General features: G+C 40.2%; 1 protein-coding gene across 1 annotated transcript; it reads left to right on the forward strand.

The window, feature by feature from the left end:
• Positions 1 to 11,167: 11,167 nt before the first annotated feature.
• Positions 11,168 to 15,394, forward strand: KRT24 (keratin 24; the record flags this gene model as incomplete). Its single annotated transcript, XM_082679232.1, is given in 12 exon segments — positions 11,168 to 11,418; positions 11,420 to 11,693; positions 12,488 to 12,570; positions 12,946 to 13,102; positions 13,366 to 13,521; positions 13,701 to 13,832; positions 14,369 to 14,586; positions 14,794 to 14,831; positions 14,834 to 14,923; positions 15,122 to 15,129; positions 15,133 to 15,144; positions 15,146 to 15,394. Coding segments are annotated over 12 exon segments (1,500 nt in total). The 3' UTR covers positions 15,227 to 15,394.
• Between the last annotated feature and the right edge of the window lie 447 nt (positions 15,395 to 15,841).

Consider the following 15,841-nt stretch of genomic DNA (forward strand, 5'->3'; position numbering starts at 1 on the left):
GTGTCTGACAAGAACACTGGGTTGAAATCGATTTAGGGATGGTGCCAGATCCAGCTGGAGTGTCCTTTCAGGATACATATTGTTGCAATTTTTGTTTCTTCCAAGTAGTTGAGCCTGGGAGGGCTCACAGTGGCCACCACCAGGACACTGACCTAAACAACGATTCCCTACAGGGGAGGCCCCGGCTCATTCTGGCAGGTCCTTCCCTGCCCTTTCCCCAAATAACACCTCCCCCCACCAACACACACACACACACACACACACACACACACACACACACACACCCTGAATTACAAACCCAGAAAGTGGAGAATAAAGACTTAGAAGGCAGAACACATGTCCTTTAGGACAAAAGTGATCAAAGTATTCATGAAGCAAGTCAAGCCGTGCTGTTTTTCATCCTTTCATTCAGTGAATATTTATTATCTCTCTACAATATGTGGCATATGACAAAGAGGCTGTGCACACATCAGCTGGGAGCTTTTCCCTTTTCCGTACTGTCTGCCACAAAAATTTCTGCCTACACTCCACAAATACGCTGTGCCCACCTCCTTCCCTTAGCTATTCTGATCTTGTGTTTTTATTTGAAAGACTCATAACAGAATATTTTCTGGAGTGAACAGAAGGCAGAAGCCCTGAGTTCATTCTATTCTTAACTTGAAAGACTCATCAGGGGCAACACGCCATACCTTTCATTATTTGGTTTTCCTCCTAATCTAAAAACATGCAGTTTATTCCTCTGTAATCTTTTAAAATACAAATCTATCTCACCAAAAAAAATGCTGTTGGTTACTATTTGCAAATCATTCTGCACTTATAAAAATCATGTTCTATAGTGAAGTGTAGTTTATATGATTCTTTACAGGTAAAAATAAATGAATAAATAAACTGCTAATCACAAAGTATTCAAAACTACATGTAACTGAAGGCAGAGCATTGAACTGGGAGCCTGGACATCTGGGGTTCAGTCCATTGCTTCTAAACGATTATGTGTTCAACAACCACTGGATGCCAGGCACTGAAGCCAGCATTTCTGAACATTCTGTTTCACTGGAGCCTCACCAGATTCCTGAAGTTTTCATTTTACAGATGAAAGAAATGCCGAGAACTCATTTGTGATCTTTGGCAAATCATTATTTCAAATAGAGTGCGTATTAAATTCGGGGATGTCTCGGAACAATGGAGACTAATGTTTATACAAGAATTGCTAACACTTCAGGCAAGAAGAAGACTTTATTTACATATGTGATTAAAATTCTTTAATCCACAAAATGCCAACATTCTAGACAGTTTGCAAATCACAGAATCAAGATTAGTCTGTTGGATTGATTCACCATTTAAAAGAAAAGGCACATAGATACAGAAAGCATAAAAATGCATTTAAGGAAATACACACGGAAGGAACTCCTATGGATTTATGTCTACATTTATTTACACACTGCCTCATTAGGCAAAGAATTTGAGGCAGTAATGGCTATTTTATTCATTAAATACCCTTCCCAGCGGTCATCTCCAAAGTATAGACTAAAAGAATAATGTCAGAGAAGTATCTCAGAATAACTTAATTTTTAAGCTGAATTTTAAATACCAAAAAGACATAGATACCAGCATTAAAAATTGTATTAAGAAGAAAGCTAAAAAATAGGAAACAAGACAGAATACCTGACATCACAAGCTTCCTCAGTTGTGACCCAAATGTCCAAATATCCCAAAACATAAGGTATATAAAGCTTCCAAACTGAAACTGCCACAACTCAGAAGACAACTAAAGAAAAATTCCACAAACCTCAGGCAAAATTCAGAGGCCAAAGCTACTGCTAAATTTTGTCTTTTCTCATTCTTTCCTCCTAAAGCTCTTTCTACCCAGGATCTCAAATTTCTAAGTTTCATCAAATTTTTCACTTAGTTATTCCTTTCTTTAAACCTTTTAGCCAAATGCCAACCTTTTTGAAAGTGGAAAGATTACATTTCATTATTTTAAGAGGGAGGAAAAGAAAGATGTTTTTCCTCCCATCTCTAATATTTGCATATAATTTAGCCATTAGTGTTTAGACTTCTTTGGTTTCATAGCTTTGGGGAGGGGTGAGGCAAGATGACCAACATACTGTAACGGGTGGTGCATTTTGTAACCTACCTTAGAAGGATATGAGAATTACTCCCAGCTTAACGATTTCAAGCTTGGGAAACACCTTGTACCCCTCGAAGCAGTGGCACGCTAAATGTAAGAACAGTCACACACCACTACTGCAAAAACAATGTGGTAGAACCTAAAAGCTAAGAACTTAAAGAGTTACACAGTAAAAGGAATGATCACTATTTCATAAGGTGTCCCCATCAAAGGCAGTCTAAGGAAAATTAAAAGAAGGCAGAGCACTGGATAACAAATGATTGAATATAAATATTCAAGCAAGCACATAGTTTAACAAGCCTGCCAAGATAAGCAAGAAAGTTGTAAATAAACAAAAGTCAGCGACCTGAGCTAAAGCTCAGAAGGCCAAGAAATATTTTTGGAAGCATCTATACTTTAAAAACGAAACAAAACAAAACAAAAACACTTTTTAAAAATTGTGGTTAAAGGCACATAACATAAAATTTACCATCCTGGGACTTCCCTGGTGGTGCAGTGGTTAAAAATCTGCCTGCCAATGCAGGAGACATGGGTTCAAGCCCTGGACCAGGAAGATCCCACATGCCATGGAGCAACTAAGCCCACGCACCACAACTACTGAGACTGTGCTCTAGAGCCTGCGAGCCACAACTGCTGAGCCCACGTGCCACAACTACTGAAGCCTGCACACCTAGAGCCCGTGCTCCGCAACAACAGAAGCCACCGCGATGAGAAGACCACGCGCCGCAACGAAGAGTAGCCCCCACTCGCCACAACTAGAGAAAGCCTGCGCGCAGCAACGAAGACCCAGCGCAGCCAAAAACAAATTAATTTAAAAAAATTTACCATCCTAATTATTTTTCAGTGTACAGTTCAGGAGTGTTAGGTACATTGACATTGTTATGTGACCAATCTCCAGAACCACTTGCATCTTGCAAAACTAAAACTCTGTACCCACCGAACAACTCATTTCCTCTCCCCCGAGCCCATGGCAACCACCATTCTATTTTCTGTCTCTGAATTTGACTACAGCAGGTACTTCATATAAATAGAATCATACAGTATTTGTCTTTAAAAAAAGAAAAAAAAAAAACCACTTTCAAAACAGAGAAACTACTAGCAGAGGCAAATGGAAACAATCCAAAGAACAAAGGGACAGAAAAACAGGAAGCAGCAAGCGGAAGGCAGGGGGGGATTCTAGATTTCAGTATCTATAAAATATGACCCCAATCATAACATTAGTTATCGGAAGTGGATCCAGATCCTCTTTTCTAAATACCTTATAAACAAAAATAGAAAAAAACCTGAGCAGAGAGTAGACAGGAGACTCCAGGTTTTGGTATCCGCAAAATCACTCCAAGCCTAACACTGGTTCTCAGAAGTGATTCACATAGGGTCTTAGTTGCTCTGCAGCATGTGGGATCTTCATGGACCAGGGATCTTTGCGGACCAGTGATCGAACCCATGTCCCCTACGTTGGCAGGCAGATTCTTAACCACTGCGCTACCAGGGAAGTCCACTTTATCAGGTTTTTATATTAATGTTATACTAGCTACATGACACGAGTTGGGGAGTGTTTCCTTTTTAAAAAAATTTGGGATACTTTAAATCACATTAGAATCATCTCTCAAAGATGGTGGTGTGGGAAGACATGGAGTTTGAGTCTCCCCACAACTAGGGCGCCTGCCGGACACTGGTGGGGGACCCCGATGCCCAAGGAGAGGGGAAGAACCCCCAAGATAACTGGTAGGATGTGGGGGGACTGAAGGGGGAGGAGAAGTGGAGGCTGGACAGGACCGGTGCCCCTGAGGGGTGGCTGAGAGGGGGTAGGGGTTCCCACGCCTGGAGGGACCCTCAGGGGCTTGGATCAGGAGGGAGCGTGCGCAGTGTTTCCCCGGCCCAATCGGCAAGGGAAATCTGCCCTGCTCTCCAGCTGGGTCCTACACCCTCAGAGGTCCCCTCTGGTCTGGGTTGGTCTTGGGGGCATAGGAGGGAGGCTGGGGAGATCAGGAGAGGTGGGTGGGAGGGGCCCTACAGGACCAGAGGAGCAGAGGAACAAGGGCATTTCCCCCTGCCCACTTGAGCCCAGGAAGCCTGTTGGGCTCCAGGGTGAGTCTCCCACCCTCTGAAACTACAGGTGGGAGGCACACCTGGGCCCCTTCTGTTCTGTTGTGCCTAAGCCTCAACTCCCACACCCCAAAGGGCCTTTTCCAGCCCTGTGGGTCCTAAGCATAGGCCTCGCCCACCGCCCGAACCTCACCCCTGCTTAGGCCCCGCCCTCCACAGCCAAGGCCTTTTCCACCTTTTTGTTTTTCTCCTCTTTTTTACTATTGTGGTTTTGTTTTACCTTCTGGTTATTGTCTCATCTATATTTTTATTTTTATTTTTTTTCTAATATATCTGTTAGTTTCCTAGTCTAATTTTATTTTTTACTTTGTTATTGTTCTTTTTTCCTTTTTTTTTTTTTTTTTTTTGTCACCCCGGGCGGCTTGTGGGATCTTGGTCACGAGCTGGGGGTCAGGCCAAAGCTCCTGCGGTGGGAGCTCTGAGTCTGAACCACTGGACTAACAGAGAACCTCAGACCCCAGGTAATATTTATCGTAGTGAGGGTTCCCGGAGGTCCTCATCTCGGCACCAAGACCCAGCTCTACCCAACAGCCTACAAACTCCAGTGTTGGAAGCCTCAGGCCAAACAACCCTTAAGACAGGAACACAATCCCACTCATAAAAAAAAGGAAAAGAAAAATGAGATGGCAAAAAGATGTCACAGATGAAGGAGCAAGGTAGAAACCTGTGAGACCAAATAAATGAAGAGGAAATAGGCAATCTACCCGAAAAAGAATTCAGAGTAATGATAGTAAAAATGACCCAAATCTTGGAAATAGAATAGAGGCACGGATTGAGAAAATACAAGAAATGTTTAACGAAGATCTAGAACTAAAGAACAAACAAACAGACATGAACAACACAATAACTGAAATGAAAAATACACTAGAAGGAATCAGTAACACAATAACTGAGGCAGAAGAACGGATAAGTGAGCTGGAAGACAAAATGGTGGAAATAACTGCTGAGGAGCAGAATAAAGAAAAAAGAATGATAAGAATTGAAAACAATCTCAGAGACCTCCAGGACAACACTAAATGCAACAACATTCAAGCTATAGAGGGTCCCAGAAGAAGAGAAAAAGAAAGGGTCTGAGAAAATATTTGAAGAGATTATAGTGGAAAACTTCCCTAACATGGGAAAGGAAATAGTCTCCCAAGTCCAGGAAGCACAGAGAGTCCCATACAGGATAAACCCTAGGAGAAGCACACCAAGACACATATTAATCAAACTAACAAAAATTAAATTCAATGAAACAATATTAAAAGCAGCAAGGGAAAAACAGAAAATAACATACAAAGGAATCCCCATAAGGTTATCAGCTGATTTTTTAGCAGAAACTCTGCAGGCCAGAAGGGAGTGGTAGGATATATTTAAAGGGATGAAGGAGAAAAACCTACAACCAAGATTACTCTACCCAGCAAGGATCTCATTCAGATTCGATGGAGAAGTCAAAAGCTTTTCAGACAAGCAAAAGTTAAGAGAAGTCAGCACGACCAAACCAGCTTTACAACAAATGCTAAAGAAACTTCTCTAGGTGGGAGACACAAGAGAAGAAAAAGATCCACAAAAACAAACCCAAACAAAGTGAGAGAGTGGCATGGACATATATACATTACCAAATGTAAAATAGATAGCTAGTGGGAAGCTGCCACATAGCACAGGGAGATCAGCTCGGTGCTTTGTGTCCCCCCTACAGGGGTAGGATAGGGAGGGTGGGAGGGAGACACAAGAGGGAAGAGATATGGGAATGACGTATATGTATAGCTGATTCACTTTGTTATACAGCAGAAACTAACACACCATTGTAAAGCAATTATACTCCAGTAAAGATGTTACAAAAGAAAACCAAAAACAATTAAGAAAATGGTAATAGGAACATACATATCAATAATAACCTTGAATGTAAATGGATTAAATGATCCAACCAAAAGACACAGACTGGCTGAATGGATACGAAAGCAAGACCCATATATATGCTGTCACCAAGAGACCCACTTCAGACCTAGGGAGACATACAGACTGAAAGTCAAGGGATGGAAAAAGATATTCCATGCAAATGGAAATCAAAAGAAAGCTGGAGTAGCAATACTCATATCAGATAAAATAAACTTTAACATAAAGAATGTTACAAGAGATAAGGAAGGACACTACATAATGATCAAGGGACCAATCCAAGAAGAAGATATAACAATTATAAATGTTTATGGACCCAACATAGGAGCACCTCAACACATAAGGCAAATGCTAACAACCATAAAGGGGAAATCGACAGCAACACAACAATAGTAGAGGACTTTAACACCCCACTTACACCAATGGACAGATCATCCAAACAGAAAATAAATAAGGAAACACAAGCTTTAGATGACACAATATACCAGATAGATTTAATTGATATTTATAGAACATTCCACCCAAAAGTGGCAGCATACACTTTCTTCTCAAGTGCACACAGAACATTCTCCAGGATAGATCACATCTTGGGTCACAAATCAAGCCTCAGAAAATTTAAGAAAATTGAAATCATATCAAGCATCTTTTCTGACCATAACGCTATGAGGTTGGAAATCAATTAGAGGAAAAAAACTGTAAAAACCACAAATACATGCAGGCTAAACAGTGCACTACTAAATAACCAAGAGATCACTGAAGAAATCAAAGAGGAAATTTAAAAATACATAAAAACAAATGACAATGAAAACACAATGACCCAAAAGCAGTTCTAAGAGGGAAGTTTATAGAAGTTCAAGCTCACCTCAAGAAACAAGAAAAATCTCAGATACACAATCTAACCCTACACCTAAAGCAACTAGAGAAAGAAGAACAAAGAAAACCCAAAGTCAGTACAAGGAAAGAAATCACAAATATCAGAGAAGAAATAAATGAAATACAAACAAAGAAAACAATAGCAAAGATCAATAAAACTAAAAGCTGGTTCTTTGAGAAGATAAACAAAATTGATAAACCCTTAGCCAGACTCATCAAGAAAAAAAGGGAGAGGATGCAAATAAATAAAATTAGAAATGAAAAAGGAGAAATCATAACTGATGCTGCAGAAATACAAAGGATTATAAAAGACTACTACAAACAACTATATCCCAATAAAATGGAAACCACGAAGAAATGGACAAATTCTTGGAAAGGTACAGTTTTCCAAGACTGAACCAGGAAGAATTAGAACATATAAACAGACCTATCACAAGTAATGACATTGAAACTGTAATTTAAAATCTTTCAAAAAACAAAAGCCCAGGACCAGATAGCTTCACAGGTGAATTCTATCAAACATTTAGAGAAGAGCTAACGCCTATCCTTCTCAAACTCTTCCAAAAAATTGCAGAGGGAGGAACACTCCCAAATTCATTCTACGAGGCCACCATCACCCTGACACCAAAACCAGACAAAAATATCACAAAAAAAGAAAATTATAGACTGATGAACATAGATGCAAAAACCCTGAACAAAATACCAGCAAACAGAATCCAACAACATATTAAAAGGATCATACACCATGACCAAGTGGGATTTATCCCAGGGATGCAAGGATTCTTCAATATATGCAAAACAATCAATGTGATACACCAAATTAACAAATTAAGGAATAAAAACCATATGATCATCTCAGTAGATGCAGAAAAAGCTTTTGACAAAATTCAACACCATTTATGATAAAAAAAAAACTCTCCAGAAAATGGGCATAGAGGGAACCTACCTCAACATAATAAAAGGCCACATATGACAAACGCACAGCAAACATCATACTCAATGGTGAAAAACTGAAAGCATTTCCACTAAGATCAGGAGCAAGACAAGGATATCCACTCTTATTAAACATAGTTTTGGAAGTCCTAGCCATGGCAATCAGAGAAGAAAAAGAAATAAAAGGAATACAGATTGGAAAAGAAGTAAAACTGTCACTGTTTTCAGATGACATGATACTATACATAGAGAATCCTAAAGATGCCACCAGAAAACTACTAGAACTAATCAATTAATTTGGTAAGGTTGCAGGATACAAAATTAATTCACAGAAATCTCTGGCATTCCTATACACTAACAATGAAAAATCAGAAAGAGAAATCAAGGAAACAAACCCATTCACCATCACAACAAAAAGAATAAAATACCTAGGAATAAACCTACCTAAGGAGTCAAAAGACTTGTACTCAGAAAACCATAAAACACTGATGAAAGAAATCAAAAATGACATAAACAGATGGAGAAATATACCATGTTCTTGGATTGGAAGAATCAATATTGTGAAAATGACTATACTACCCAAAGCAATCTACAGGTTCAGTGCAATCCCTATCAAACTATCAATGGCATTCTTCACAGGATTCAAACAAAAAACTTTAAATTCGTATAGAAACACAACAGACCTTGAATAGCCAAAGCAATCTTGAGAAAGAAAAACGGAGCTGGAGGAATCAGGCTCCCTGACTTCAAACTATACTACAAAGCTACAGTAATCAAGAAAAGTATGATACTGGCACAAAAACAGAAATCTAGGTCAATGGTACAGAATAGAAAGCCCAGAGATAAACCCACACACATATGGTCACCTAATTTATGACAAAGGAAGCAAGAACATACAATGGAGAAAAGACAGCCTCTTCAGTAAGTGGTGCTGGGAAAACTGGACAGCTACATGGAAAAGAATGAAATTAGAACACTCCCTAACACCATACACAAAAATAAACTCCAAATGGATTAGAGACCTAAATGTAAGACCAGACACTATAAAACTCTTAGAGGAAAACATAGGAAAAACACTCTGACATAATCCACAACAAGATCCTTTTTGACCCACCTCCTAGAGTAATGGAAATAAAAACAAAAATAAACACATGGGATCTAATGAAACTTAAAAGCTTTTGCACAGCAAAGGAAACCTTAAGCAAAATGAAAAGACAGCCCTCAGAATGGGAGAAAATAGTTGCAAGCGAAGCAACTGACAAAGGATTAATCTCCAAAATATACAAACTGCTCACGTAGCTCAGTATCAAAGAAACAAACAATTCAACTAAAAAATGGGCGGAAGACCTAAATAGACATGTCACCAAAGAAGACATACAAATGGCCAGGAAGCACATGAAAAGATGCTCAACATCACTAATTGTTAGAGAAATGCAAATCAAAACTACAATGAGGTATCACCTCACACCTGTCAGAACGGCCATTATCAAAAAGTCTAGAAACAATAAAGGCTGGAAAGGGTGTGGTGAAAAGGGAACGCTCCTGCACTGTCAGTGAGAATGTAAATTGATACAACCACTATGGAGAACAGTATGAAGTTTCCTTAAAATACTAAAAATAGAACTACCATATGACCCAGTGATCCCACTACTGGGCATATACCCTGAGAAAACCATAATTCAAAAACAGACATGTATCACAATGTTCATTGCAGCACTGTTTACAGTAGCCAGGATATGGAACCAACCTAAATGCCCGTCGACAGATGAATGGATAAAGAAGATGTGGCACATATATACAATGGAATATTACTCAGCCATAAAAGGAAATGAAACTGAGTTATTTGTAGTGAGGTGGTTGGATGTAAAGTCTGTCATACAGAGTGAAGTAAGTCAGAAAGAGAAAAACAAATACCATATGCTAACACATATATATGGAATCTAAAAAGAAAAAAAAAGGTACTGATGAACCTAGGGGCAGGGCAGGAATAAAGACATAGACATAGAGAATGGACTTGAGGACACGGGGTGGGGGCGGGGGAAGCTGGGGCAAAGTGAGAGTAGCATCGACATATGTACACTGCTGAATGTAAAATAGCTAGCTAGTGGTAAGCAGCAGCATAGCACAGGGAGATCAGCTCAGTGCTTTGTGACCACCTAGAGGGGGTGGGGTAGGGAGGGTGGGAGGGAGGCTCAAGAGGGAGGGGGATATGGGGATATATATATGCATATGGCTGATTCACTTTGTTGTACAACAAATAAACTAACACAGTATTGTGCAGCAGTTATACTCCAATAAAGATCTATTTTTAAAAAGTGATTCATATAAAATTTTTTTAAATAAAATAAAAACTAAAATAAATTTAGGGCATTCCCTGGCCGTCCAGTGGTTAGGACCCTGTGCTTCCACTGCTGGGGGCATGGGTTCAATCCCTGGTCGGGGAACTAAGATCCCATATGCCCTGTGGCACAGCCAAAAAAATAATAATAAATAAATTTTAAAAGAAGTGACTCAGATCCCCTTCTCCAGCTATCAAAGAAATCAACATTATCTCTTTGTTTCTTAGGATTTGATTCTAAAGAAGGAAATTGGTATCATTATATCAGAGTCAAATTCAATCAGAAAGAAAAGCATCTTTGTAGCACAATCATCTAAAATCACAAACTTCAACAACCTTAGAAATATGCTGATTGAAGTAATCACGGAGAAGGACAATTAAGTAAATCTGAAACAAATGCTGATTCTAAAGCTCATTTCAACTTTAAGAGAACAATATGAACAAAAAGTCACAAGTTTGATGGGAAATTTCCATTCTGGTCCTAGTAAGTATTTTAATTACATCTGTTAATCTGGGAATGTGCTCTGCAACTGGGAAATCATGAAGCAAATTTAACAGAACTGCTCTTTCCGAAAAGAATTATCACTCATCAAAACCTCTGAAAGATTAAAACTATAATTCTGAAAAATAGTTTTTTTTGCTTTGGTCCACCTTTTTTTTTTCTTTTTTTCTTGATATAGTAAATGCCCTGAGGCTCTGACCCAGCTTCAGAAAAAAAGCCAGTAGAGTGAATTCGGGAGGAAAAAAATATATATCCAATTGAGGATGAGCAAAAGGGTAACAGGAATTAAGAACTGACATGGAAAAGGAATACCCTAAAAGTATGTATATAAGGGCCAAAAAGGCAGCTTGCAAATAGGTTGTTTCCGATCTCCTCTCCTCACCTGGACGAACCAATCCTTTGCAGGAACACCATGTCTTGCTCATCTCTAGTGTCCTCCTCCAGGGCTGGTGGCAGCAGCTTCAGCAGCAGAAGCAGATGCAGTCTGGGGGGAGGCTCTGCCCGGGGATTCCGAGGAGGGGCCGGCAGCTGTGGCCTGAGTGGGGGCTCCAGCAGGGGCTTTGGAGGCAGCTTTGGAGGGAGTTTTGGTAGCTGCTCAATAGGGGGCGGTTTGGGAGGAGCTTCAGCCTCTGGGATTGGCTTTGGTGGAGGGGCTGGATTCGGCAGGGGGTACTAGCGGAGGCTTCTACAGCTATGCTGGTGGTATGGGTGGTGGTGTTGGCCATGGGGGGCTTTTCTCTGGAGGTGAAAAGCAAACCATGCAGAACCTCAGTGACTGGCTGGCCAATTACCCAGACAAAGTCAGAGCCCTGGAGAAGGCTGATCTGGAGAACAAAATCAAGGAGTGGTATGACAAATTTGGGCCTGGGTCTGGAGTTGGTGGAGCTGGAAGAGATTACAGTAAATACTATCCAATCATTGAAGATCTTAGGAATCAGGTGAGACACTAGCCATGTCTGAATTTCTATTACTTCTGTAGCTTTCCCATTTATTCAGATCATGGACCATGATGGTGAATTTAAATCAAGGAATTATTTGAAAACATATCTGTTTTGTTGTATATGTAAAACGGGACTTGGTGTGCTTTAACTATGACAGTATTGTATATACGACATCCAACCACATTAATTTTGTTTGCATCTTACATTTGAGTATTTCTACATAAGAGTAAAATTTATACAATGCCAGGTAGCTGATTAACATAAGAGTGATGGCTATGAGTTGACACAAGCTTCATCTAATTATTTCGTGATTAATTCTGGCAGGTTGATGTATTTTAGTGTCTTGCTAGATTTAAATCGTCTTACAACTCTTTTTCTTCCTAGAAAGTCTGGTGCAAATATTGTCTGAGAATGTGGTGGAATCTAAAATGTTTAACCACGGTTGTATGGGAAGTATATTTTTAAAGACTTTTTTGAAGTGGAATTCATGTTTCACACTGTTTCTGAAAGAGCCCATAGAACAACTGATCTTCCAAAGCATCAGAAATATTCAGAGGATTGTGTTCTGTAAAGCAACGTTCCATGCCCATTCCGATAAATGTGCAAGTTGTTAATTTTTGCAGAAAGATGTCTAAATACATTAGGATTATCAATGCAGTGTCATTACTAAGCACATTTTCAAAGCAATTCACCTTTAAAAGCTAACTCAGGAGACATCTACTCTCACAGGTGGGCACGTAGACACAGGTAAAAAGCATCCATGATTTATTCACTATTATTGTCTTTTCTAGATCCTTACTGCCACTATCGAAAATGCTGGGATTGTTCTGCAAATTGACAATGCCAGACTGACTGCTGATGACTTCAGACTGAAGTAAGAAAAATGAAGACTTGAAAACAAACGTCCTAAGGGAAATAAAATTCAATCCCTTGGCGTAGTTTACTCTAAATTTTAAAGAAACCTTTTAAGGGATCAAGACCTGAATTCACAAACATCCCAAGGGTACATTTTGAAAACCATCATTCCACCAACAAGAAAAGAAAGGCAGCTTCAGGATGAAATTTTTGTTATCAAAAATATTGGCCATCAATAGAATTAATGTAAGGCTCAGATTGTTCTTTACAAGGGAAAAACCCCTAAGAGAAAACTTAGCCTTCAATGATCAAATTGCTCAGGGGAGAAAATATTTTCATGAATATGAAAGGATGGACTGTACTCTTTGAAATGGGCTGTACTGTACCCTTCCAGATACAAGAACGAGCTGCATCTCCGGCAGCCCGTGGAGGCTGACATCAATGGCCTGCAGAAAGTGCTGGATGACCTGACCATGACTCGCTCTGACTTGGAGATGCAGACTGAGAGCCTCACAGAGGAGCTGGCCTACCTGAAGAAGAACCACCAGGAGGTAGGAACACGGTCCACGATTAAATGACTGGCCTACAGAGTTTCCCCCACATCCATTCTATGAGAGTAAATTCCATCTGGATGGATTTCCAACTTCTATAACCAGGGGAGAAAAGTAATGATGAGAAAATTATATGTGACTTTGTTGGGTTCTTTTTTTCCCCTTCAGTGTGCTAGTTTCAACCTTTTGTTGGCTTAAGCACATTTTAGGAAGTCATTGCTTTTCAGTTTTCATCACTCTGGTCTATTTTCCCTTCACGCTAGGAAATGAAGAGTATGCAACGAAGCTCCGGAGGGGATGTGACCGTAGAACTGAACCCAGGGACGGACCTGACTAAGTTACTGAATGACGTGAGGGCACAGTATGAGGACCTGGCTGAGCAGAACCACTGCGAGGCTGAAGAGCAGTTCAACGAGCAGGTAGATCATCACCCTGAGCCTCCGAGCCCTGCCCGCAGCCACACACACACACACACACACACACACACACACACACACGCCACTTCCGCTCATCTCATCAGCCTCATCTCATCAGCCCCATCTCATCAGCCTCAACTCATCATCAGCCTGCAACGAGACTGCATTTCATTTGTATTCAGAGCGCATCTCTGCAAGCACAGATCTCTACCAATGCTGGTGCCAGGCCAGCCAGTTCCACCAAGAATGAGATCACAGAACTGAAACGCACTCTGCAAGCCCTGGAAATTGAGCTGCAGTCCCAACTGGCCATGGTTTGTGCAAAGAGCTTTTCAAAAATCTCCAGTGGAGCAATTCGGTTTTCTTTGCCAAGATGTTCCACTTGGCACATAATAAATGCAGGATTAGGGAGGACTGTATTGTGGTTGTTGAAAGCATGAGACATTCCAGTTAAAAGTAATATATCTATTTCCATAAAAGATTTTGTTTTAAAAAAGTAATGGCAACAAAAATTAAGGAAGCAATGATAGAGCAATAGAGCTTGTAACTCATGGAAAGTGCATTTCTCCTAGTATCTTATAAAATGTATTTTTTAAATCATCCAATGATTTATTTTCATCATGAAATTTTTATTTGCTTTTTCCCTTAGAAAAGCTCCCTGGAGAGATCAGCTTGGTGCTTTGTGACTGCCTGGAGGGGTGGGATAGGGAGGGTGGGAGGGAGACGCAAGAGGGAAGAGATATGGGGACAAATATATATGTGTAACTGATTCACTTTGTTATAAAGCAGGAACTAACACACCACTGTAAAGCAATTATACTCCAATAAAGATGTTAAAAAAAAAGAAAAGAAAAGCTCCCTGGAAGGAACCTTGGCTGACACGGAGGCTGGCTACATGGTACAGCTGTCACAAATTCAGATGCAGATCAGCGGCCTGGAGGAGCAGATCTGCCAGATCTGGGGTGAGACTGAACGCCAGAACACAGAGTATGAGCAGCTGCTGGACATCAAGACCCGCCTGGAGATGGAGACTGATCCCTACCACTGCCTGCTTGATGGAGAAGGAGGGTAAATGAAAGTCAGGAACATGCTAAACGCAGACCTTGGTGTATTTACATTATGAAACCAAAAAGGGGCTTGGGGACCAGACTTGTATTTATAAAGTAAAAGAGTCCAATCAAATGACAGCTGCCTTCATGGGAAAGAGCCCTCTGCATGGAGGGTTTCTCCTGCCTTTGCAAACTGCAAAGGAAAACAATTCTTTTTTTTCTCCAGTGGTTCTGGTTTTGGAGGATCTGATTTTAGAAACTCGGGATCAGAAACATGGGGTCCAGAAACACCGGATCCAGGGATTCATCCATGTCTAGTGACTCAAGATCTGGAAGCTGTTCTGTCCAAGGAAGAGGTAGATATTTTTTTCATGTTCCTGATAATTTTATAATTGAAACGTAAAGGCACGCATTGCTTGTCATATAAAAAGTGTATACTAGTGTTCACATCATCTTACCCAGACAGAACATACTCAGCGAATGCATTTGGATTTCTCTTGATGTACGTTTCTGTGACAGTTTCCAGACTGACATTGTGATTCTTTGATTTTCAGATCCAAGCTAGACTAGAGTGACTAAAGACCATTGTAGAGGAGGTGGTGGATGGCAAAGTTGTCTCATCTCAAGTCAGCAACGTTTCTGAGGTGAAACTTAAATAGGCAATTTCCAGATCAACAAGAGTGTCCTTCAGAGAAAACAATCTAAAAGACACGAATGAAGAAGTTGCATCAATCTAGCCATCTTTCCGGCTAACTTCGGGAAAAAGTTTCCATACAGAAATAGATGACTAACCAATTTTTCTGCAACTTTTTCTTTTCTTATTAGAATTCGCTTGAAAAAGTTGAAATGACAGCTTTGCTCTAATTGTTTCTATGCTTCAATAAATTTACTTTTGCAAGTCAACTAAATTATTTCTGAATATTTTTAAAGAAATGCAATATTTTACCCAGAAATGAAGTTCTAGATTATGATCTAGCTGCATTATCGTTACAAATAATAATGTACACATTATTCATTATTTACATAGTGTCTTCCTCATGAGAATGAAAATTATAGCCATTTTGTATGTGGGAATTTTTTTTTTTTTTTTTTTTTTTTTTGTGGTACGTGGGCCTCTTACTGTTGTGGCCTCTCCCGTTGCAGAGCACAGGCTCCGGACGCGCAGGCTCAGCGGCCATGGCTCACGAGCCCAGCCACTCCGCGGCATGTGGGATCTTCCCGGACCGGGGCACGAACCCGTGTCCCCTGCATCGGCAGGCGGACTCTCAACCACT

This window comes from Grampus griseus (genome assembly GCF_964374135.1).
Source record: "Grampus griseus genome assembly, chromosome: 20".
Taxonomy (NCBI): Eukaryota; Metazoa; Chordata; class Mammalia; order Artiodactyla; family Delphinidae; genus Grampus; species Grampus griseus.